Here is a 27,746-nt window from a genome sequence, read left to right as displayed (position 1 = left end):
ATGATTTTTATTTTTAATCTTCATAATCTACTACTGTTTTAAATTTATCTAAATATATCGAAACAAATATTCAAATATAGATTTAAAATCGCTTTAAACCAAAAGGGGACCTATTTTTTTTATTTACCGGCGTCCAAAATGTTTGCAGTTGCATCTCGCGCTTCTTTTCATGTTTGAGGATCCTATTCTGTACATTTCTTCCTTATACATCATCTGCACTCTTGCGAAAAGACGAAAATAAAAATAATAAAAATATATATATATATAGTGCAGAAAAAAATAAATAAACGAGACTTCTGACTTCGTGTGTTTACACACACACACACACACAAAATGCTCCTAAAAAAAAACAAATAACAATAACACACACTCATGAGACAAAACATTATGACCATCTACCTAACAGCGTGTTGAGCCGCCTTTCGCCATGATAACCGCTTGCACCCGGAGTGGTACCGATTCCACAAGACCACGGAAGCTGTTCTCAGATATCCTGGATAGGCTGGACAAAAGAACGTCCCGAAGTTCAGAAGCGGAGCGAAGCACTGGTGTATACTGCGTTCCACCACACACCACAAATGTTCGATGGGATTTATGTCGGAGGAATTTGGCGGACATGAGAGAACACGAAATACTTGGGCATAATCCTCGAACCATTCCTACACCAATGCGGGCATTGTAGCAGAAGACGCTGTCTTGTTGAAAGAGTCCAATGCCATCTGGATACACGGTCACCACTTAGGGCAAAACCTCGTGCAAAACAATGCCGCGGAAGGATCTGGCAGTGAGACTATGTTCAATGGGAATGGAGGATCTAGTGATGACGATGAAAACATCCCACCCCAAACCACGGTACCACAGCCGCCGGCCTGTTTTAGTCCAATCCTGAAATCGGGTTGCAGCTGCTCGCCGTCGAATACGCACCCCTCCATCGGCATGATGGAACGGAAACTCTTGATTTATCAGACCAGGTGACTCTTTGCCAGTCATCCAATGTCAAGGAACGATGCTCCCATATCCACTGTAGGCGAAGGTGTTGATAACGGTCGGTCAACCTGGGCACATGAACAAGTTACCTAATCAATTAAGAAATTTATTATAGTTACACACAGAGCGTACAAATAAAGAAGAAATATATGAGCTTTCGGCTATATGGTAGCCTTCATCAGAATTAAAAATACATGAATGGCAGTTGGAATGGAGATGTGCACTGCCAGGTGCGTGAGACGCGAGGTTTAATTGTTTGTTGACGCTTGTGGCTGTGACGCATGATGACGTGGCCAGCGTTTGTCCAATGATAGAACTACTGACTCTGTGATCGGGTTGACTTGGCAACCACTGTTCCTGTTCAAGGATTTATCCGAAGATTTTATATTTAACGATTCCAACCAGGTACGCTTTAGGTAATGGTGGGATCTGTCTACCACCACGACATCGCGGTGTGGGTCGATGTCGTGGTGGGTTGTCCAGACATGCTCGGCGATAGCTGAGTGTTCTACATCCGCTAAACGGATCGCTCTTTTGTGCTCCGAGAGACGTTTCTCGAGTCGACGTCCAGTCTCTCCAAAGTAGCAGCTAGTGCAGTCACGGCAAGAGATGCGGTAGACCAAACCGCTCTGCAGAAGGGTGGGGACAGGTGTTTTCACGTTGGAAATGAAAGAACGCAGTTTCTTGCCTGGGAGTTGGATGCACTTTATCCCGTGTGTTCTTAGGATTCTACCGATCTGTTGTGACAGGTTGGGGTAGTATGGGATAAATGCCCTCGTGGATGGCTCGTCACTGTTGGTGTTGTAGCTGGTCGTCACGATGTCACGTGTCTGTAGATCACACCTGTCGAGGACGTCAATGGGGTAGCCACACCTCGTAAGGTCTACTTTGACCCTGGTGATCTCTTTGCGTCTTTCATCAGCGGAGCTGGAGTGTGTCCAGGCGCGAGTAAGCAAGGTTCGGGCAGTGGAGAGGAGGTGGCCTCGCGCGTGTGCTGACCGGAAGTTGGTAAACTGGCCAGCACACATGGGCTTACGATAAACTGTAGTCCTCAGGTATGTGTCTTCACGTCGGACAAGTGTATCTAGGTATGGTAAAGAGTTGTTCGACTCCAGCTCAATCGTGAATTTTATGAAGGGCGATAGTGAGTTGAGGTATGATAGAAGTCGCTGACCTGAGTCTCTAGGGATGACCACGAACACATCGTCAACATAGCGACACCAAAAGGCGATGTGATCTGGTGCGTGTGTAAACGCACGTCCCTCTAACTCCTCCATCACGATGTTTGCTGTGACTGAGCTGACAGGGGAACCCATGGCCGTGCCATGTATCTGCTGGTAGACTGAGTCATTAAATATGATCGCACCCCCTGTTAAGCACAGTCTGAGGGCGGCGGAAATGTCATCGGGTGTGAGACCAGTTCTTTCGTTGAGGGTTCTATCATTGTCCAAGAGTTGTTTTGCACAAGAAATGGCAAGTTCCACAGGGATGGAGGTAAAGAGCGATATGACGTCGAACGATGCCATAACTTGATCCTGCGAGATGGATACAGTGCGAATCCTTTTTATGAATTCAACACTGCTGGAGACGGTGTGGGTGGTCTTGCCAACTAGAGGAGAAAGAAGTCTCGAGACAAATTTAGACAGCTCGTAAGTCGGTGATCCACAGCAGGATACAATTGGTCTCAGTGGTGTGTCTTCTTTGTGCACTTTCGGTAGGCCGTAAAACCGTGGGATCTGACATCCGGAGGCACGGAGGTGATTACGGGTTGACTGTGTGATCTTCCCTTGTTTCAGCCAACTGTTGATGAGGATATTCACCTCTGATTCCCATCGTTCTAAAACTCTGTTGGGGTTGATGGTCAAGGCCGCCGTACGGTTGTAATGGACCACACTGATTACATGGCGAAAGCGCTACTACTTTTACGAGATACTACCGTATACAAACCCCTGACCATCAACCCCAACAGAGTTTTAGAACGATGGGAATCAGAGGTGAATATCCTCATCAACAGTTGGCTGAAACAAGGGAAGATCACACAGTCAACCCGTAATCACCTCCGTGCCTCCGGATGTCAGATCCCACGGTTTTACGGCCTACCGAAAGTGCACAAAGAAGACACACCACTGAGACCAATTGTATCCTGCTGTGGATCACCGACTTACGAGCTGTCTAAATTTGTCTCGAGACTTCTTTCTCCTCTAGTTGGCAAGACCACCCACACCGTCTCCAGCAGTGTTGAATTCATAAAAAGGATTCGCACTGTATCCATCTCGCAGGATCAAGTTATGGCATCGTTCGACGTCATATCGCTCTTTACCTCCATCCCTGTGGAACTTGCCATTTCTTGTGCAAAACAACTCTTGGACAATGATAGAACCCTCAACGAAAGAACTGGTCTCACACCCGATGACATTTCCGCCGCCCTCAGACTGTGCTTAACAGGGGGTGCGATCATATTTAATGACTCAGTCTACCAGCAGATACATGGCACGACCATGGGTTCCCCTGTCAGCTCAGTCACAGCAAACATCGTGATGGAGGAGTTAGAGGGACGTGCGTTTACACACGCACCAGATCACATCGCCTTTTGGTGTCGCTATGTTGACGATGTGTTCGTGGTCATCCCTAGAGACTCAGGTCAGCGACTTCTATCATACCTCAACTCACTATCGCCCTTCATAAAATTCACGATTGAGCTGGAGTCGAACAACTCTTTACCATACCTAGATACACTTGTCCGACGTGAAGACACATACCTGAGGACTACAGTTTATCGTAAGCCCATGTGTGCTGGCCAGTTTACCAACTTCCGGTCAGCACACGCGCGAGGCCACCTCCTCTCCACTGCCCGAACCTTGCTTACTCGCGCCTGGACACACTCCAGCTCCGCTGATGAAAGACGCAAAGAGATCACCAGGGTCAAAGTAGACCTTACGAGGTGTGGCTACCCCATTGACGTCCTCGACAGGTGTGATCTACAGACACGTGACATCGTGACGACCAGCTACAACACCAACAGTGACGAGCCATCCACGAGGGCATTTATCCCATACTACCCCAACCTGTCACAACAGATCGGTAGAATCCTAAGAACACACGGGATAAAGTGCATCCAACTCCCAGGCAAGAAACTGCGTTCTTTCATTTCCAACGTGAAAACACCTGTCCCCACCCTTCTGCAGAGCGGTTTGGTCTACCGCATCTCTTGCCGTGACTGCACTAGCTGCTACTTTGGAGAGACTGGACGTCGACTCGAGAAACGTCTCTCGGAGCACAAAAGAGCGATCCGTTTAGCGGATGTAGAACACTCAGCTATCGCCGAGCATGTCTGGACAACCCACCACGACATCGACCCACACCGCGATGTCGTGGTGGTAGACAGATCCCACCATTACCTAAAGCGTACCTGGTTGGAATCGTTAAATATAAAATCTTCGGATAAATCCTTGAACAGGAACAGTGGTTGCCAAGTCAACCCGATCACAGAGTCAGTAGTTCTATCATTGGACAAACGCTGGCCACGTCATCATGCGTCACAGCCACAAGCGTCAACAAACAATTAAACCTCGCGTCTCACGCACCTGGCAGTGCACATCTCCATTCCAACTGCCATTCATGTATTTTTAATTCTGATGAAGGCTACCATATAGCCGAAAGCTCATATATTTCTTCTTTATTTGTACGCTCTGTGTGTAACTATAATAAATTTCTTAATGAATCCAGAGCGCGTAGGCCTGTTTCGTTAAGTTACCTAATCTGTATGCCTATCCGCAAGAGCGTCCGCTGGATGGTGTACTCGAAAACGTTTCTCTGTGGGCCTTGGTTGTAGTTTGACATTCACCGAGGAATCATGAGCCAACCCGGACTGCACGTGCCAACCGCCGTTCATCTCGACTGTCAACCAGTGGTGGTCATCCCGTTCCGGCACGTTGGGTGTCTCTCTTCGGACCATTCCCACCACCCCTTCACTACGGCGGCCCTCTTACAGCCAACAATGCCTGTTGTTGCTCAGATGCTGGCCACTGGATTTCATTGCGCCGCAAATCATTGAAACTATCAGGTCCTTTCCTTTTCCCATTGCATGAGCTGGCGTACTAAACGAACTGATAAGCATTACCGTGCAGGCGTTTTCCTTGGTCCACAAATAAGGCAACTTTTAAAAGACGAACAGTTCGAATGGCACCCTTAGTGAAAGCGGGAAATCAGGGTGGAAAGCCTTTCGAAATGTTTCGACTAGTTTTCCAGGAAATGTTAATGCCGGCAACTACAGGCAGCATGAGGAAGATCTCATTACTTCTTACGAAAAACTGGGGTGCAACATGTCACCGAAGGTGCATTTCTTGCACTCACACCTGGATTTCTTCTGCCAAACTGTGGCGCCGTCAGCGACGAACATGGTGAGCGCTTCCATCAAGACATCGCAGCAATGGAACAAAGATACAAAAGCAAATGGAGTGCCGCCACGTTAGCCAATTATTGTTGGATGGTGAAAAGGGATGCTCCCGAAGCTGAATACAGGCTATAGACGAAAAGGTCCTGTTTTTGAAACAGATTTGCTCGTAGCTACATTTTACATTTATATTATACATCTTACATTTATATTATATGGCATTTATTTATATTATAAAAATTTATATTACCCTGTATAAATATAAAAAACTACTTTTCTGGAAAACAAGAGCCAATCTGCCATTTTAAGCACTATTTTCGTGTTAACACCCTAAAATCTATAAACTTACTTTCATGTCCGTTCATTTGCTGTTTAGTGTTATACGAATTCAACGGAAATTGAAGGGGCTCACATCTGGTGAGTATGGGCTTGGCACACCCAGGGTCCTGAGCGCTCTCTCTCTCTCTCTCTCTCTCTCTCTCTCTCTCTCTCTCTCTCTCTCTCTCTCCAGCGAAAAGAGAAAAGAAGAAAGAAGTTGCATTTTTGAATTTACTAAATACCCCCTCAGTGTCTGGAATGTACTTTGGGTAAAAAATAATATGACTTTGTTTTGGAAGCATGTATATTTTAATGAATGAAATATTCATGAACATTTTCCTCCTTTTTAGTTTGGAAAATAACTGCATATCTTGTTTCCGTACGGCGAATTAACTTGTGCACTGAAATATTCTAAATATTTGGTTTGAAACACCTCCAGGAACGCGAAGTAACGGCCAGTAAAATTAAACACCATTTTATAAAAGCGGAGATTTAATAAGAAAAGTCTTTTATGTCACTCAGCGCGGAAAAATGCTACAAAAATAGAAGAGGAAACGTTAAAAGCTTAATCGAATAGTCCCTTTAGCTTTATTTTAATTAGAGACTCATAAATATTTTATTATATAAATATTGGATTATACGCCACACACCATAAATACACAAACGTTTAAAAGCTACTGAGGGAAAAGTTCCGAACGTTAATAAAATATGCTACTTTTGAACGGTTTAAATTCTGATGAAAGCATTTCCGAATCGTAATGCATCTGAAGGGAAAATAAATATGAGGAATGTGGAATAACCAATGAAATGGAAAAGAGGCGGGAGGAATTAAAGTTATGGCCAGCATGAGAACAATGGACAAGAAAAATGAAACTACTTAAGCAAGCGCGTATCTGTTCAAATAAATACTTTGAAATTCTGAAGTAGAGACCATTACACTAAATTAGCGCAGGTATCGAAATTCCATCAGCGACGTGTCGTGAGGATTACGTTGACCAGAAGGTACACGTGCTAGATGGAAGACGCCCCGACAAAGCTTAACAATTAAGCATTTTTGAAATCAAAGGCACCTGAACGACTAATTTGTTCGAGAAAAGTTTCCAAAATTCCTTCTGGCGACTAAGAACTGGTAAGAATATAATGAAAGCAGTTTGGTTGCAATCTGTGGCTTCAATCAAGCGATGCCGTTAGTAGAAAATCTTTATAACTTTCCAATCGCTTTACACACGACAAGCAGAAATTAAACTACAATTCTGGAGGTGCTAAGTTTCCCTTCTTCCAATATTGATTACGGACATAAATTTGGGCAAAAGAAATGCAACATATGTCAACAACAAAAATCTCGAGCCCCGATGGATACATCCATACATCATATGATGGATCCATCTTGATGGATACAACTCTTCTATGTATAATAAAAATAACTTATTTATTTTATTCAATTGGTGTCGGTGTACGCTTCCTTCCAACGGCAAATTTAATATAACATGGCAAGGATTGACTACGTAATCTGAAGTGCTTAAAGTTATTTTGTGACCTTTAATTATCATGTAGCAGTAAAATAAAATCCACATTATTTTGGGGGGAGGGCTATAGTCCCTTTAGCTAGGACCACCCCTGTTCGTGTTATAACCTTACGAAAACAATATGCAGTAACGGAACGCATAAAATGTCTAATTCGATGGAGAATTTTAACCATTCCACGTTTGGTTGATTTTATTTGAACAGCATTTTATTTTATTTTTAAAGAGAAGTCTGTCTCTAAAAAAGTTATTTTTTTTTCAGAGAATAACTTAATATTATTAATTAAATTACATATTAATCGTTATGCGGTTATTAGTAGTATAAAAATTAATAATATGTAATATCAATTATTTTATAAACTGACATTACATAATATTACATGAAGAACCAAATATGTTCGTATTTGGATCATTAACCAGAAATAGACGACCAATAATAACAGAATGGGATTAGTATTAGCAATGGTCACATGGTGCAAGGAAGCCTATGACTTATGCTGCAACAGCCAAAAAAAAAATAAAATAAATAAAATAAAATATAATAATAATAAAAAAATAAGAAGAAAATTTGTAAAAAATAAATAATTAATAAGAGAAAAGGAAATAGACAACCTATGCGTTTCCCTCCTCCCGTAGGTAATTATCCAGCTTACCTTTGAATTTCCTCAGACTGTCAGCCTCTACCACCCATGTAGATAATTTATTCCAGGAATTTATAACTCGCTGGCTAAAATAAAACTTCCTGCAATGCAGTCTAAGCATCTCCTGCCCCCGTAACTTGAAATTATGGCCCCTAGTTCTAGAATAATTTATAACCGTGAAAATTTCGCCCTCGTTCATTTATGCTTCTCAGAGCCTTAAACACCTCAATCAAGTCTCCTCTAAGGTGCCTAGTTTCCATGCTGTGAAACCAATCCACATTTCGAAGTCTTTCCTCATATGGACGCCCATTTGCCGATCTCACCAAGCGAGTTACCAGTCTTTGGACCCTTTCAAGAAGCACAATGTCTTTCTTTAGGTGCAGTCTCCATACTTGAACACAGTATTCCAAGTGTGGTCTAACAATAGCCTTATACAATGGGATTAGGACGTCCTTATCTCTACTAGCAATTGTACAAAAAATCATCGATAGGGCACCATGGGTCTTCCTTGCAACCTGTCTACAATACGCGGAAAACTTCATGTCTGACCGTAGCCCCCAAATCCCTTTCCTCCACTACCAGCTTTAATTCAACTCCACCAAATGTATAAGTTATTTTGGGAATACTGTTCCTCACGTGCAATACCTTACACTGCTGGATTAAAGCATAGCTGCCATTTTTCTGACCATCCCTGAAAGTCAAATGGGATGAAACGAATCTTCATTATTACAACTCTAATACCAAGGAGTGGAATACTTAAGGATGAGGAATCTGTCTTGTGAAGTGTAAAATCATGATATAGATCATGATATCTCAGATGGAGGAATGATGTAAGCGTAGGATCGTCAAAAAGTGGCACGAAATGATGGTTGAATAATTTAGAGCAAATGCAACGAAGGCCACGATATGAAAACTGCATTTGTTCTGGAGGTTGTTTTGTCTTTGGTTTTGTGTAATAAAAAAGAATTCCTAGAAATTTTATTGTAGAAACTCTGGCTTTCTCTAAGACCGTTAACTGAACAGTGTGAGAAAAATTCCAAAATCCTTCCGGTCTTTGATTGGATTCAAACTCATAACCTTTACAAATGACAAAAATACAAATACTGTGTATGTTTGATATTAAGTTGTTGTTTGGTAAATATCGAGCAATCGTTTTCGATTAAATCAAGGATATCCTCGTATGAAAGCGCTTTTAGAGATTGAGAAAGCTGCTTTCAGCCGTAGCCTATTTCTACAGGTATGAATCCTGTCCAGGGTGGGATATCCGCAAAAGTTTTTACTGGTCAAAGGACGGACCAGTAAAAACTTTTGCGTAACTTTATAATACTGGTCCGAACCAACCAGGCAATAAGGTATAAATGAATAATGGTTCACATAACATTATGACTGCAAAAAGTATCGTTGGTGCCGCCGCTTCAATGGACGAAAATGTGTATAAATATCGACCTGCCATTTCCACTTAATGACATCCCAAATTGCACGTCATATGGATTATCATACTACATTTACGACCTTCAAGATTATTTCTGAATTTTTAAAGAGGTCTTCCTTTCTTATTTTCCTCCCGCTTTATCTACATGCGTAACTTGAGCGGGAGGAAAATAAGAAAGGAAGACATTTTGTTCCCCACAACAGTTACAATTCTTAACTATGCAATCTTAACGAGACATAACTACACATTTGCGACTAAAAGAGACGAGAATCCCAGTGGAAGAGTCTTTCGAACAAATGTAATTTAAAACTACATTCTTGATTTGTAGTGAGCATCAAATGATTCGTCATTTCGCTTTGAACCACTGCAATTCCCATTCCTGCACAATCTACCTGCATCACACGCTCACCATCTGGACACAAATCTCAGTTTCCTTGCATTTCCCTACGAGCCAAACTCGCTTAAGTGCTCTCGAGCGTAATATCTTGCAAGATATCATTTCCACCACGAACAAAGTGGATGTCGCGACAAAATCTTGTTAGTGGCATACTTCCTGTTTACGATGACGCAGCAACATCAGCAGGTGCTGGGCCCTGGTTTCACTTCCCTCCCCCCATAAGAAGATTCTGTTACGCAGGCTAGTCTGAGGGGATTTATTGTCGTCAAGTGCTATAAATTTGGCTCTTAAATCAACTACGAAATGCTTCCCTTATGGCCGTGTTTACATTGATAAACACAGTCAGATGGGAAGCATTACAATGTGCGCGGAAGGCCCTTTATCTTGAGCTCCGTCTGCCACTTTCTCTGTCATGGACGCTGATTCCATCGTGAACATGAAGGAGTTCATTTTATGGGTGCTATGTGCGTATATGTGGTCAGAAAAATAACTAATATTAAAGAAGTAAAAAAAAAAAAAAAAAAAGAGGGAAAGCCGTATTTTTTTATTCTTGTTGGTTTTTTTTAAAAATAGTGTGTACTGTTTTTCAAAAGTAATTAAAGGAGGTCAAGTGGACTGTATCATATCGTTGTCCATTGTGTTTTAAAAATCTAAAATAACAAATCTGACATCAAAAAGATGAAGAAAGGCACGAATATGAAGGAGGAAATTCAGCAATCTCCGAATTTCCCTCGAAAACTGGAGTATATTAGAACAAATACTGTGTATGTTTGATATTCAGTTGTTATTTGGTAACTATTCGTGTTGTACTGTATATTATATAAAAGCTCGTTAAAGCTAAATTCAAGATCTCTTAAAGGCTAACCTCAACATCCACCCGCGTGGAACATGGGTAATAGAGAAATACGGGATTTCGAAGGGATGAAGCACGATGGAGACTGAGGGAACCCAAGCCACTACGGAGACCTTGCAGGAACTCAGAAAATCTGGCTAATTGTCTGTCAAGGATCTGGAAGAGGAAAAGCAACCCCTTCAGTACAGCATGCAGATGGAAGTCGAAGACAGAAGAGCTTTTCACCTAGAGGCAGAAAGCTTCAGGATAAAATGGAAACGTCCTTTTGGGCACAGTGCTGCGATAAGGCAACGGGATACCACCATATTTTTACCGTGTACAATGTAGCAATGCAAGCGTGTGGAAAGCAGAACTTATGAAAGCAGAGGCGGATGTTTTATGATATTAAATTGTTGTTTCATTCTAATTGCGTTGTGAATTATATAAAAATTGGTTCGAGATAAATGCAACCTAAATCAGAGCTTAATTTTCAATTACTGCTGATCACTATACTATCATCCTTATGTCGTCCTCCCCTACCGTATACCGTGCTCATAGGAGGGATGATTTTTTTCTTTTTCTTTTTTTTTTAACGAAAACGGCGTTGATTTCAAGAAAAAAGCATGTTTAAAGTTTTCGTGACATCACTTCTGGTATCACCGAAATGGATAAATAAAATGGGTAAAACAACAGTGGCCTACCGTAAATAACCTAAAACACAACCGACGTGAGTTCAGAAAATAAAATTATTTGAAAAAGCATGAAATTCCTGCTGATTTTCATGGTACTGATTCCCACAGTTAGTCTATACGAAGATGGCGCATGAGTCAAAATTGTTATGTATTTGAATGATGGTAAGCGTTTTATTACATTGAATGACGTAATAAGGCAGCAACACTAATTGCACTAACACAATTAAAAACAGTGCTCAAAGCTTTTAAAAAATGCCATTTAATGAATTAAAGCAACACGCAAACAGCGAAATTCTTTTTTCTAATTTGTGTGACTCTGGGAATGCATCCCGTGCTGCATTCCATTATGAATAATAACTGCATTATCACACAAAGCGAATTTTTGCTGCTGAGACCTGTACCGTCATCTTCCAGCTAAATGCCAGAAGTCTATAAATCAACAGTCATTTCACAGTTTTTAATAAATTTTATTTTATGAATTCACTTTGATAAGGTTTTTTTTTTTTTTTTTTTTTGATTTGGTAGTTGTTGGCGCATCGGCTTCTGTGGCCATATTGCACCTCCCAAGGTTTTTGCAGTACTTTGATCCAAGCCCGAGGCGAGAATCGAACCCGCGACCTTTGGGTTGCCGGGCAGGTACTTTACCCACTCGGCTAGCCCGGTCGGCTTTGATAAGTGTGTTTTGTGTTATTTACTGTATTCCAGTGTAATCATGTCATTTTGCATCCATTTCTCTGATACCGTAAGTTGCGTCACAAACCTGAAGATCATTTTTCTTTTTAACTAAGCAGTTTTCGAAAAATTTATAAAATTTTTGATTCCTTTTGTTTCCAGGAACTCATTATAGAGCCCTCGTGGTAGTACAGTCGGCAGAATCGCCGTCCTCCCACACAGCAATAAAAAGGATCCGAGATGCAGTCCCGTCGATGACGAGAGGAATTTTTATGGGCCTTTTGCACAACGTGGCTGAGTTAGTCGGTCTTAGGCAAGGGTAGCATGGTTTTTCCTACCGAAAACTCAGGTTTTTCGTCCAGCAAACAGAAAATCGACCATAGAACACACGCAATTTACAGGCAGTATATATGGAGCAATATGGCCTTAGTCACTGATGCTCCTAAAACCCTACTATACCAACTCATTATAGAATTTATTACATGCAGTTTTCAACCACTCTGCAGTATATCGGATGATTCTAAAAAAATTTTAAATTTTCCCCACCAATTCGTATTGGTTTTACGAATTATGCAGGTACGCTAGTGCTAGAAATATTAATAAGCGTTGAGGCTGATATAATAATTAAAAAAAAAAAAAAAAAAAAAAAACACTATCTGCGGTATACTTGACAGGAATTGGAATAATCACTTTAGACATTGCAGCAGATATTTTTAATAATTTTACCAACAGATTTCAATTTTTTACAGAGCAGAGGTAAAAAAAAAAATCACTTTCATAATTCTTTATGAAAGTAGATACTGGAAGTAAAAATAATTTCGAAAAACTTATTTTGATAAGCAAATACGGCTACAGATCTAGAGAAAGTCTAAATTAAACTTTTAAGTATACCCTTAATAGCGTTTTTATAACCGCTTCCCAAAAATAAGAAATAATATATAAATGTCCAAGGAGAAAAAGATGATAAACTTGCTTTGAAAAGAAGCAGGGGAACAGTAATAAATAAAGGTAGAAAGTATGACGGAAGAAATGCAGGTTCAAGTAAGTAAATAAAAAAAAAAACAAGACCAGAAAAATCTAAGAATGTGTAATCTATTAATTTTCGGTTGAAAGACTGTAATTAAGGAGATAGCGTGGAGAGAAGTGTAATCTAGTATAATGTCAGCTCAGCGGCATGCCGCAATACATTAACGCTGATAATGTTGGGCGGGAAAAAGTGTTAGCTTGCATGTTTTTTGTACATAAGGGAAAAGTGAAAATCATTAGCGGGTAGTGTAGTTAAATGATATGTCTATAGGTGGAGCACCTATCGCAACTATACACCACCTGTCACAAAGCACCGGAGACTAGCAGAAAGGAGTGTTTAATCAACCATCCCGCCCTATAATCCCCCACACCCTCACCAATGACGGCTAACACGATTTATGATGCAATGACAACACCATTGTCATTTGCAGTCTGATACCTAACGGTCCAGCTTGTCATTTGTTGCTTTTAAGAATGCATCCAACAAAGAGGATGTAATTAATTACTGCTGGTTTTATTAGTACACAAGTTCCTTCAGGTTAAATGAGCTTCCCTTTCATTTCGAATGTGATACTGTAATTAGAGGACACCTCTTGACAAGGTTACACAGCAAATGAACTCGAAGTTTTAATTACGTACCCTGACATCATCTTTTTATATTTCATTACACAACAGATAATGAAGGTATGCGGCAGACTATTAACGACCGATCTTAATTTCGAGAATCTAGTTCAAGATAAACTTCTCTCACTGCTTCTCAACTAACAGCCACATGAAATAAAACATGCATACATATACCGAGGAAGAAAAATCCAACTTCCGTATGTCCTTCAGAAAGGACTGTTGAGTATAACTAAAAATTAGCACCATCGTCCGACGTTATGTCGACTAGCTGCTAGAGGGTACACTTAACTGAATTGCATGTATAGAATATAAAGTGTAATCTGTTGATTTTTGCATGCATTATGTTCCCTCTGTCATTGTCCACTTTTCCAACCACTCTGACAGTGCATTTTGCCATTAAAAATATAACCCAAAATACAAGTAGAGAATATTCAGCACGTGATGGTAATAAATAGTTCAAATAGTTTCGGAACAATTTTTTGCCATTAATTATTTCGAACAGCATACAACGTGAAAAGTGTGTTCACTAACGAATCCTTGTTATCCCATCTTTTCATTCTTCGATTTGCGAACAGCATATCTTTTAGTCTACTGCATCTTATGTTATGTTTCGATATAATTTATTGCCTGTTGGTACCACCTGTTGCGTTTTTTCCTTCAGAGCTAATGAAGTCAATAGAAAATTTGGCAACACATTTTTCCTCTGAGGTCGCTATGCTGTTATTAGTTTTGAAGGATTCATTAAAATCGCCAGCTGTCTTTAATGGATCCTTTGCTCCTATAGGTTCTTTTAGCTTTCTACATAGAGGGATCTAATCAAGATCCGTTTTTTTTTTTTTTTTTGGATAATTTCTTTTTTTTTTTATTTTCGAAATAGCTTGGACAAAGGAAGCCATCTGTTTGTTGGTATTTTTGCGCTGCTCTTTTTACGGTTAATGCGATCTGCAGTTGACAACTTGTGTCCTCTGAGCACAAAAAAGAAAACTAATTTTCTTCTTCAAATTGCGTATTATATGACATGAAAGTAATATATCGAGGGAGGGGACCATTGGATACTTTGCAACAGCATGCAAATACAGCTGTTTATTCACTGCTTCTTATGGAAATGCAATTTTTTTTTCTATGGTCCCGAAAATATAAATCTCGATTCAGCCTAAAGATTTCAGATTCTATTAAAAATAAAATGAATCTCTCCCTTCTTTTAGCCGTAAAATCTGTAGAAACGTTGGTTATAGGCAGAGCATTCAGTTATTTATTTATTTATTTATTTATTGTTTTGTTTCGTTGACCACTGCAAAAACTTTGAATCTCTGGATCCAATTTTCATTAAATTGGTTATTTGGAGACTGTAGCAATGACTGATATCGAATAGAGCCAAGTGTGTCTACCCTTGGAGGAGATCAATATCCACTATTGATAATCATGTCACTCTTGCCATGCTATGAAGAACAAAGTAAAAACATGCAGACTAATACTAATGCCCTAACAACGCCTTGTTCAATGATGTTAAGTGCATTAAACGGATGAAACCAAAATCCATTTGAAACAGTTCTCAATTATTTGAGAAATTTCGTTATTACAAAACCTTCCTTTTAATAATTCCTTTGAATTATTTGAACTGATGATATTTCAGTTTACGCTTAAAGTTTCAGATGTGCGCTAGCAATAGCCAGCGACGTTACTAAAATTACAGCGTCTTGCGCACTCTGAAAAATTGATAATCAATAACCAGCAGAAATAGGGCATTGCACAAAAGAAGCTTTTCAAATGCTACTTACGTATTGCACAACAGTCTAAACATTTGAAAGTCGTCCCTAGCCAGGACAAAAGTTGTCTACATCTTTTTTTATTATTTTATTTTTTATTAAATTTATTGGGTACTAAAAAAAAAATACAAAATATAGCTAATACTGGTAAACAGGTCTTGTATGAACAGCTAATAATTAATAGGTTAAATTAATCTAATATTTAAAATTCATATAATAATTAACAGGTTAAACGCGCTAAATTATTCATGTGGTGTTTTATTGCACTGGGTTTGCTATGTTTTCGACCTCGCATTAAAGTTCTATTTTATTTTAGAACCAAACGTGATTGAAGAAGTAAGTAGTAGTTCTGAGGATATGCAGAGGAGCAAAGTACTTTTATAGTTTCATTATTCTTTGGGATAGTCAAAGTGCATATTACGATGTCCGATTTTTATAGCATATTCAAAATCAGTAGGCCCTACCCGAAATAAATTATGTATAACATAACACACAGTTTTCTCATAAATTCTGAAAATTTGTCTATTATTTTTGTCCTGAGTGGACATTTTCGAGGACTCTATTTCAATAATTTACGGAACAGAAACATGATAATGGTGTCATTACCATCACAAAGTTAACTAGCTATGAAGTAGTTTTCACACATAAGGCTTTTTGATTTAGGTCTAGAACACTTACACTAGCACGTTCATATGTTAAGGTATAATACAAGCGTATTAATAATCGCACCCTCGTTTCTTTATGAACCTAAATGTATGGGCTCCGCGAAAGGATGGCTTTGCCAACTTAGTTGGAACGAACGACATAAATCTCCTGCACAACGCCACAACGCTGGGCAGTGGTACTTCCATTTTCAGTATTAATGTTTCAATATTAATGAAGTTTTTTCCCAAAGAATTCATAAAGGTCACAGTTGATGGAATTTACTCTATATTGCGGGGCTACAATAGTTTTATATTTTGATAGTTATAATGCAGTGTTTTTAAATTCAGCCCTTCAAGCATAACTGGAGGTATGCGCAAACAGCGACTTTAAAAACACCCTTTATAAGATTATTATATGATACGGGTAGTCTACTCAGTTTGGAAATTTATACCCATCTTAACTCGGTGATGACCTTTAGTCCTTCAGTTCAATATGGACTGTTCACAAATGCCCGCTCTCATCCGACAGAATGAAATCAGGTGAGGTAAATTCTGGCGATTTTAGCGGCCAGCCTCACAAAATGTTTAGTCAACTTCCATACCATGGACTTCGTAATTCATATTTGCTGCCTTGAAATACTATCTATATTCCTGTCTAACGTCTTCAAAGGAAATGAGTTTGAAATAATGCTCTGCAATAAAATATCTTTCTTGTAGGGTTAGCACCATGGTTTATTCAGGAAGTGAATGGATTATTCACATGTGCACGAAAAAATGTTCTTGTTTATACTCCGGCTCGACCAACAGGTCAGAGGAGTTAACAATAAATCATGAATACAATCGTTAATTGTATTTAACAGTTACGGGCCTGAACCACGGTCCACTCAAAGAGTGTGTGCTACTGCACTCTCACTCCTGATCACTCAGCTACATCAGGCTTATGTGGGCGAATGTATGGTACCACCTATTATTGTTTCCGATCTACACGTCAACCAAATTATATGTTGTTCCTGCAAGTATAATCGGATATATGTGGAATTATGGGTTCGGCAGCGTTAAAAACTTTATGTATAAGATCATTGTTATATATTACAGTAGTAATTTACTCAGTTTGGAAAATTATAGGCGTCTTAAATGCCAATAAAATATTTTTATTCTACTGCTTCCCTACATACATAACATTTTTTTTTTTTTTTTTTTCCCAGTTATTGTAATAGTACAGGAGCCCAGAAATGCATCGCAAGTACATATTCCTGTGAAGGAACTTCTTGGAAAGCATTTGCTTATGTACGCTGCGCCTAACAGTGAACAGCTGTCGAACATACAGATATTCTTAAACTGTACTCTCCTAAAAAATATTCGGATGCAGGGGTCCTTGAATTCAAGAATACGCAAGACTTCTGGAAAGGAAGTACAAGTGGTAAGTGCTGTCAACATTTTTTTTTTTAATTGAACAATGTATTGCAATTATACTGATCTTACATAACGATGTAATTTGATAGTACTTGTAAGCTATGATGCTCAATACGTTCTACGTTCATTTCATTCAATATGTGTAGAAAAATATGATGCGTAAACACTTCCGTATGATACTCTCCAGAATTTAAAACGAACATAACATTAACTCAAAATGAAGGAAAGAAAATCGTTTTTCAAAATTTACATTAAAAACTTTTTTAAATTTTTTGATTGTGTTCAGTTTATTTTTTACTGTAATCATTTTACGCTAATGTTATATTCGTTTTAATTTCTGGAGAGTATCATACGGAAGTGTTCTACGTATCATATTGAGGTAAATTTCTCTTAGTTTTCTACAAATAACGATGTAATATATTGTATCTCTGTAGCTATGACAAATATTGTTTTTAATTTACTCCTTGGAATATTCTTTCACTTATTGATTCACGAATTTAACACATTATGACTTTATACTGAAAAAAAAAATATTAATCTTCATTTTCAAAGGATAAAAATAATGAACAAATCAGTTCGAACTATGCGGTAAATAAGGCACTATAGAACAATGTTCATATTATAGTTTACTGTCTGCTTTGCAACCCATCGATTTCATATTATAGAAATACACTCAGTGATCGCTGAATTATGACCACCTAACAAATACCATGTTGGGCCACCGTTAGCACGGATAATAGCCGCTATTCACAAAGGCGATCTACAGCCATATAGGGATCTGCAGCCATGGTGTCTGCAAGCAAGGCCGGATTTAAGCTTGTTATAACCCTAAGCTATAATATGTATGAGGCCCTTCTCTCTTACCTGTGACAATATTAAAAAAGGGATGTTTTTAGGATGGAGAGAGGCCCCCTTGTAATGTGAGGCCCTAAGCTGTAGCTTGTTTAGCTTATCTGTAAATCCGACCCTGTCTGCAAAGCTTTCCGCAGTGTCGAAATAGATGATGGTTATGTATCCGTAAGCGTCACTTCCCGTTCCAAAACATCCCACAGGTGTTCAATTAGATTGAGGTAAGGTGAATTTGGTGACTAATCAAGGTGGCTAATACCTTCACTGTGGTCCTCGAATCACTCGAGCACAGTGCGGGCTTGATGACAAGAGCGCATGTCGTCTTGGAAGATCTCGTTTCTGTCCGGGAAAAAATGCGACATGGCAGAGTGCACATGGTGCATACTGTCATTTTTGGGCACCACCCTAGACGTTCGTCCAACTCCACCTTGTATCTCTGTGCTGGATACAGAGTTGTTTGTTATTTGGTTTTTAGGAGCATTAGCAACTAAGGCCATATTGCTCCGGGAATATGCGGTGGTCATTCCCTGACCTTTCCGCATCCTCCGTATTTGGTGGTGACAGGCTCAAACCCGGATACAGAGTTGCCGGTAGACCTCATCAATGAAAAGTTGGTCCATACACACTAGAGGTCCTAGTTCTTGCCAGCAAAGCATGCCCCATATTAAGCAATCACTGCTACCTACCTGGATAGTGGGAACCATACATGAGTCCATGGATTCGTGTGGCTTGCGCCAAGTATGAAGGCGTCCGTCGGCGTGTTGCACCAGTTATTTGGACTCATCCGAGTAACGCACTCGTTTGCAGTCCTCGGACGTCCAACCAGCGTGTTGCTGACACCAGACAATTCGCCGTCGACGATGATTAGCAGTGAGGAGAGGATGCCTCTTGGGTCGTCTACTGTGGAAATCCATACGTCTGAGTCTGCATGTTTGCGGAGTTGAACTAACGTTCAGGCGCCGGCCTACATAAGATACTATACTGTACTATACGTCTGAGTGTGCGGCGCACTGTCATTTGGGATATTGTTCTTGCATTTCCCCATATTGTATTGCGACGTCAACTGTGACCTGCCGTTGAGCCTGTACAACGCGCTATACCCTTCGCTCACCACGAACATCCACCTTGCGTAATCCTTTACAGTTCTGTCGGAGAGAGGTGGTTTGAACCGCTCAACACCATTCTTCGTGCACCTTAACCACAGTGGGCCATGAGAGTGGGAAAATTACCACTGCTCTAGCATACGAAGCTATTCGGTTTTTTAATACTGCGAGCTACGCGGCATAGTCCATTACGGATGGGATAGTCACAATTCAGCGGTCACTGAGTGCATATAAACTTCATTCACATGTTTGCAATGTTGTATAATCTATCCTTTGGAAAGTATGGTGTATGTGAGCATTATTGGCTTTGATAAATCTTTTATAAATCTTTCAGTTCGAACTGCAAAATACAGGTTTCCAGCTGTTAGCCTAGTCTAATTCTAATTAGTCACGAGTAGAATATCGAATTATAATGTAATAATAAACAGTATAAGAAAAGTAGATATCAGCATAACTGTTGAATCCAGCACTTAATCTTTGCTTTTATGTCACTGTTGCAATAGTTTTACGGAAAATACCAGCATCATCATAAATCATGTTCTCGATTATAATTACTATGGCTTTACACTCAGCCGAACACCTGAAAAATGATGTCCAATATTTGTAGCCTGACAGTGTTAGATTTACTCTTCATTACAAATTGCCTGTTTTATTCAAGTCGTTGAAGGCACGTTGTAAATGAAGTGCAGTATAAGCACCTGGAAAGTTGAGGAAACTTTTGGTCATTCACTGAAACTAGAATAAGCTTTAAGAAAGTAATGGAACCTGGATGTAAATGAAACGAACTTAAGGAGTCTTCTGGATGTGGCCGTGTGGTAAATTACGACTGTGTAAGGGTGCACGGTGCTTGTAATGGACTCGTTTCAACAAAAGACTTAGTAACAAAATATTTGGAGTCTTTTTGTCTGATGGCCCATCACGTTTGCCATGCTGGCATTTACTGCAAGCTATTAAAATTCGGGTATTAAAGAAATTAAAGCGATGCTATGTGATAAAACTTTTAATTACAATAAAACTATAAAAACCTCCAGGACAGAATTAAAAGGCCTGAAGACATTTTAAAAGTAATTTTAAATAACTGGAAGGCACATAGTGCCTTCCATATAAGGGGATACACATAAATTTTATTCGGGAGAGGCGGAAAAGATAAGTGTATTTTCAAGAAAATGAAGGCGTTCCTCTTCTATCTGCCTATCCTAGTCTACAAGTGAAGCTTATGCAGCTATCTACACATTTTATTGTAGATAAACTGCTTTCCACTTAAGCAGCCTAGGTATTTACCGGTCATCTTCATTCTTGAGGACATCCAAGTTGAATCAAACATCGCATCGTATTGCAAATTACGAAATTTCCCAATATTAAATATATCGCCACAAGAATTCTTTGCAGTTGTAGTGGAAGCAGTACAGTTTACAGAAGGGAAGAATTAGTCAGTTACCGAGAACTGCCCATTTCCCCACAAAAATCGTAACTTGATGTCTGTGAGGCTCAACTGTCACCATGAAAAGGATTTACTGAGATACAATTTTTCTTTACTATCAAAATTTTTCACAGTTACTGTACTTTCGCATTTATTTATTGCGACATAATTTTTCTTTAACATCAAAAATTCCACAGTTACTTTTGCATTCTGTGCATAACTGGATAGCAGTCCAGTTGCAACTGTACTTTCCTAATGAAACAACAAATGGGAGAATCCAGTCGTATCTATTTCATCTAGATAGAATAATCGGTGTATATTTAATCAATCTAAACGTCTTAAAAGAAAGACATATATATATATATATTTTTTTATTATTATTCTTTTTTTTAAGTGGATAAGCACGGACCCCTAGTGGCCAAGCCCTTAACTATTAACAGAACTGAAGGACAGGTCACTTTTCTAGAGCAAGACTAAGAAACAACTAAAAAAAGCAGGATGCTCCATGGCGTTGCGATGCTAATAATGTTCGCTAGAATTGCCCAAAGTTCCGCCTGAGACTGACGGTGTAATGATATTCACATGTGCCTCGCGCGTTGCATCCTCCTACATTATTGCGTAACATGTCAACGCGAATGACATGGCAGATGGTAAGGATCGCGCCATCCCCCCTTAAGTCTTCTGTTGTCTGGGTTGTCATTTAGTCTTTTAAACGGGGCAGTGCCTATTGCGTTAAGGCATCTGCGTTCCCACGTTTTATAGCACTCGGACGTCTCAAGACATAAGATGGGAGATATTATTACGCAATATTTAGGACACATACACACTATCTAGAACACTACAAATGCGACACCTTTTTTTGAAGACATGCCCTGAGAGTTGCCGAAGGCTGGCTTTAATGAAATTCTCCTTCCAGTGTGAAAATGTGTTGCTGAAAAATAAAGTTCCAATATAATATTTTGAAAAAATAATTTCTTCAATGCCACAGAATAAAAGTCCAGAACAGAAAAGTAAACATCAGCAATAGCTAGAAGAAATAACAAGATATCAGCCTTCTTTCCAGTAAAAGTCATTTGTTTTAGCAAGTGTGTACAGAGTGCTAAAAACGTAGCTTACTCTTCCCTCCTGAGAGACATTTGGAACAGATCGATGCATAAAATTTGTGAACCAGATGTATTCACATTTCCTTTGAATACACTGTATAATAAAGTCGTGATGAAAAATTTAACAGAACTAGAACTCAAGATATCGCAACAAACTAACTGTTGCCCACTGATACGAATGAATTCTTCAACAGGCAGTTCTGAACAATATATACAGTATATACCGTGTTTTTTTTTTTTTTTTTTGTTAGCGCATCGACTTCTGTGGCCATAATGCACCTCCGAAAGTTTTTGCATTTTTTACTCTGATCCAAGCCCAAGGCAGGATTCGAACCCACGACCTTTGGGTTGCCAGGCAGGCACTTTACTCACCTGGCTAGCCCGGTCGGCTATATAGCGTATTAGAAATATACACACATATAACACACACACACAAAAAATTCCTTCAAATCGAATTCCTAACTTAACCTGAAATAGTTTCTTTCATCAGACACATATGCTACAAATTGACAAAAGTTGAAGTGTATACAATTTATACTTGACTTATGCTTTTAAATAAGAACTGGAATTATGCACACAAAATCAAGTAATTAAGGAACGTGCAAATGAACACGTGGGCACGCGCACATCATAATATGTCAATATGGACAGTTTTAAGCAATGCGATCTGATCATGCATCACCGAGTCTGACTGTGCATTTCGGGCAACTTATTCTTCAACCTTACGTGAATTATGAACTTCTCTCCTGGAACAGTGGGCTTCAAATACCACCACGACTCATGAACGCTGCCATTAATAGCATCGGAACCCACTGTGAATGTTGCGTGACCATCAAATGAATCATACCCCCTTCCACAACTACCTCTCCAAGATACCCACTTTCACGGATGCATAAGTTGATTTGCTCATTCTGGAAATCACGTGCTTTATTCACAATGCACATTCACCCACACTACTGTTGCATCATAACATGATGTATTTCCATACCAAATTTCATTAACTTTTATCAAGCGATCTGCAAATTACCGCAAGTTTGTCATTTATACCTTACCTTTTTGTTCACCAGTGTATTTGTAGCGCCAAATCTACGTGACCGCAATCCTAATGCGGGCAGATGTCTCCAAGGCGCGGACGGAGTGCATGGACTAAGACTAATACAGTAGGTCTATAAAGACCTGGTAGATAAATAAAAAAAAAATAAATGGAGTTAGTTCGGCGTGAGGGTATGTTATGCTCGCCTCATCTATAAAGCACATTTTAAAGTCATAGTCTAGACTGCAACAGATAAGGGCTCTCCATCTCCCCAGATTATTTCCTCCTACTATGGCTATATTTTTACCATTTACTATCAGTGTCCTATACCCAAAGAGAACATATGAGTAAATTCCCCATTGATATACACGTGGAATTTAAACACTTCTCAGAAGAAATTTACATTAATAAATTTATGTTAATTAAATATAAAATAAATCCTCCCAACAAAAAAATTATACCAGCTATGGCACCTTAAAAAATCTCGGTGCAGTTTTTTGAAGATTTTTTAAGGTGCAAAATCTAGTGAATAAGATCATTGTTCCAATACTGTCATTCCGCGTTTAGTGACGTACTGTCTGACTGAAGTGAAACCTTGCACAAGTGCATTGTTAGTTAACAAAATCCAGTCCACCCTCACCTCTTCAACTCTGATCTCATCTGTCAGACTAAGATGCACTTCATCGTACAGCGTTTTTGACCACAGTATAGACCTCTGGTTTAAATTCGAAGCGAATACGTTTATGGAGGAAAGGCAATAAAAACTTCCAGCATCACTTTCCCTTTGCTTTTTTCCACTAGTAAACTTGGCTTGGTTTCATCGAATCTTTACCACATCATTGTTAAAACAGTGCAAGCGAATCAGATGAAGAGTTTCAGTAACACAAAATTTGAAGCTAGTACCATCTTTACTTACCAATATTTGACCGTCACCTGGCGTATTTCCATTCGCTAATTTCTAAAACCTGAAGCTATTTCCAGATAAGCATATTAAGCATGTGATGTTTCACAGTATGCCACTTCCAGGAGATTTATTATAATATAATTCCGAGAATTTCTGCATGCACCTTCAGGATTCGCTGAAATTAGGAAAATCTCCTAAAAATATTTCATAAAAGTCAGACTTATTTTGTCGAATTTGTCTTTGTTTGAAAGATATTAAATAAAGATAACAAAAGACGTTCTGGTTGTATTGGTATTATTTAGTACTATAATAGCTAAATTATGCAAGGAAGCGGACTTTTTCTGCATTTGCCAAAAAAATAAACAATTTTCTCTTTTACCAGAGAAAATATACCTCACTCTTTCCTTCATTTTACTGATTCCCTTCAGGGCCTTATATATCTCTATCAGGCTCCCCTTCTCCAAGACGTCTGGCTGACAGCTTTGCAGTCCGCCTTTTTCAAGTAATTCTTCATAAGGATATCGATTAGCACCCCCTTACCAATCTGGCTGCCCTCCTTTCCTTCTACTCTTACTAGAAGTTCTGTCTGTCTGGCCACCATACGTGAATACAATATTCTAAACGTGGTCTCACCATCCTGTTAAATAACGGGACAATGACATCCTTCCCCACATGTGAAAGTCCTATATAGCATAAACAGGACACCATGTGCCTTCCTATCCGACTGTTTACAATGCACGGATAATTTCGTGTCTAACTGAATCATAACCCTTACATCTCTTTTGTCCTGACACACTTTTAACTCCATTCTGCCACCTAGGATTTCTGTTCCCTAGGTTCAAAACCAGAAGCATTAAACTTCAGTTCCGTTTTTTTTTATGTAAGTCTAAGTCATTCTAAAACAAAACAGCCTGGTTCTGGTAGTAAATCACCCTTCCTACCTTTAAATCGTTATCAAACTTGTTATGATATTAGAATTACTCGAATGAGGTGGCAATAAAGTTCCCTGACTGGTGTTGCTGCGGTTATGTTCGATGAGTCTGAAAATAAAAGAAGTGGTATGTTGTAGTTCAAACTTCCTCCAACAGATGGTGGTACAGCGACTGTCCACTAGACTGAGAGGTTGCAAGTAACAACTAGTTTTCGTTAGTAGCGTTAACATTCCATGTCACGATTTTGCAATGAAGCAACGAACGAATATAAAATTTCGCTTTAAACTCGGAAAATCTGCAACAGAAACGTATCAGATGTTAAAAACTGTTTATGCTGATGAAACGTTATCGTACGTGTGCGTTTGAATGGTACAGACAATTCAAAGACGGACATGAGGACGTTCGCGATGACCCAAAAATTGGGCGTCCGTCAACCTCTCGAAACGATGGCAGAGTTGAGAAAGTTCGGAAACTGTGGCAACAGATTGTTGTTTGATCATCAGAATGATGGCTGATGAGGTGGATATAAATAAGGAGACTTCATCAAATCTGCATGAAGATTTGGGAAAAAGGAAGGTCTGTACAAAATTTGTACCGCACGGCCTCACGGACGAGCAAAAGCAACAGAGCGCCATCATGCGAAGATTTCATCCAGACTTGTTAAGAAAATTCTAAATTTCCTCGACTGTATTGCCACTGGAGATGAGTGTTGGATATTTCAGTGCGTGCAATCAATCAGATGGTAATTACTTTGAATAAAAATAAAACCATTTTGAACTCCTTCATTTTGTGTCCTTTTTTTTTATTGCTCAAGTCTGGGAACTTTATTGCCATACCTCTGTATTTATCTGAATGTAACTTGTTACCTCCCTCTCTCTCTCTCCTGACGTGATTTACGAGTATAATCACAAAATTGGAATTGTTTCAAGCAACATACGACTTCAATTTTATCTTATTTTTGTAATAGGATCGGGAGAAAAGGCTCAACATGACAGTACTCGGTAATGTAACTCGAGAGACGGCCTTAAGAGACTTTGGATGTACCGGCAGCAACATCCTTAGTACACAACCTGTTCCTAAAGTCTATTATAATGGAGAAGGTAAGATTTCCATAACACTATTTACACTATTAAAGCTATGGGCGGTTTTATCAGCCCTTTGTAGTGTTCTACTCTACAATTCAAAGAAAATTAATTAATATTTTAAATAACAAACTTTATTTTATTAAATTTAATTAACTTAAATTAATTAAGTTGGTGAATAATAAGATAAAGTTACAAGATAATTTGGTTAAGTAATAAGTTATCACAACCAATCAAATGGCTAAGCCATGATGGATGGTTCCAGCATGCAAAGAAGTGTTTACATCCGAATGATGGACTTCGTAATGAAGAGAAAAAACGCAGCAACATCTAACTACTCAGATCACATTTGTTTCACCCCAATTTAAATTCTGTTTTTTTTTAATTCGTTGGACACCCGAGTAAAGAAGAAGAAGAAGAAAAAAGCTTCGAAGAAATAAGAAGCTCTTGAAAATCTAATTGCAAACAGAAACGTGACATTGCTGCTCAGAGGTCAGTGCAAGGCACCAGCGGCATTGTTAAAGTTAAACATTTAGCACGAAGGCTGTCGATGATGCAACACACGCTCTACCAGGAAGAGTAATGTAATATCTGTTGCTACAACAAGCTCTTGGTTTGGCACTTCGAAAGCGAACGGAAAGAGAGGTTATTAGATTAAAAGTTTTATTTCCCGTCTGTTTCTGATAATTCGGTTTAGAGTAAAGCAGAGCGGTTAAGTTCGGTCCCAGAGGCGTTCCTTAAGCGCATGAGAAGTAACAGACAGTTTCGAAAGGAGGGAAAGACCTGTGGCCAATTCGAGTAAATCCAACCTACAAGATAAATGATGAAAAATGCCGAGTTTGAACTTTCAAGGAAAGTAAAAAACAAAAGAATCTAAATTCGTTTGTTTATTAACAAACTCCTCGTAATTAATCAATGATAGCTAAATCACATTATTCCAGCATTGAATCATTCTATCTTCAAACAAATAACATTTTCATTTATAGGTGGAATATACTGACTTCAAGTAATCCATAAAATAATCTTCAAGAAGGATTAGACAAATTGTCAGAGGAGATGGGCAAATGATGTGAGCAGGTTTTTTGTTTCTTTTTGTTTTTGTGGATGATGCTATATAAGCTTGAAACTTATATCATTTGCCACTACTTTTATTAAACCGTGTCTTAAAATAATCATCAAATCTTCCAATAATCTTACCTTCAAATAATATTCATTCTCTCCTCCCAACAGTAGTGCATGGGTTATTTTAAGTATCGGTGAAATGAAGGTGGGAGAGAGAGTCATTCCAATTATCACTCCAACAGCAACCAAATTCACATATTGGCAGACCATTCCTTAAAATTGTTCTTCAACTAATAAACCATCACAGGAAACCACCTTTGATTCCCCAACCCCACTTCGCCATCTGTGCAGAAACTCTGGATTTGACATGAATTAAAATTGGCAGGAGATGAGCGAGTGGATCGCTTTTCTTCTGACGTCTTGGCGATGGTTGTTCAATATGGACATTCTCAAAAACCGCCATCTCAAGCTAACAAGTTAAAAGTTTTATCAGCCCTTTATATTGTGTTATACTCTACAATTAAAATAATTATTACCATGACTAAGGAATCAACAGTATTAACTTACTAATGCAAATGTTAAATAATTTACGTTTTAATTCTGTTGTTATAATGGTTTATGCGTTAAGTTTTAAACCTGAGGAGTAAATTAATGCATTTAAAAGTAAAAGGAATACTGGAAAATGTAAAAACTTCAGATGTAAACAAGAGCAATTCCAGGACCGTAAAGTAAAAGCAGCTTGTAGAAGGAAAGTTGAAGAGTAAATTATGATCCACCCGCCTAGCCTTTATGGCTGTGTCCGGGTGATTTGTAATAAACAGATAAAATAAATAAATATTACTGAAGTGCTTTGGTGAGTTTACATCTGATCATATGGTTTACGTATTTACTTTTTTTT

General features: G+C 38.9%; 1 protein-coding gene across 1 annotated transcript in view; it reads left to right on the top strand.

Annotated features, from left to right (window-relative positions):
* The window catches only part of LOC150091571 (cartilage oligomeric matrix protein-like), a 131,268-nt gene that overhangs the window by 9,628 nt on the left and 93,894 nt on the right, over positions 1 to 27,746 (top strand). Inside the window, exons 3-4 of the mRNA XM_090376238.1 lie at positions 17,153 to 17,367; positions 25,672 to 25,804. Coding sequence (XP_090232364.1) covers positions 17,153 to 17,367; positions 25,672 to 25,804 — 348 coding nt within the window. The remainder of the gene's footprint in view (positions 1 to 17,152; positions 17,368 to 25,671; positions 25,805 to 27,746) is intronic.

The sequence above is a fragment of the Mastigoproctus giganteus genome, chromosome 1 (assembly GCF_048544385.1).
Source record: "Mastigoproctus giganteus isolate SK-2022 chromosome 1, ASM4854438v1, whole genome shotgun sequence".
NCBI lineage: Eukaryota > Metazoa > Arthropoda > Arachnida > Uropygi > Thelyphonidae > Mastigoproctus > Mastigoproctus giganteus.
This window is presented reverse-complemented; position numbering and strand designations above follow the sequence as displayed.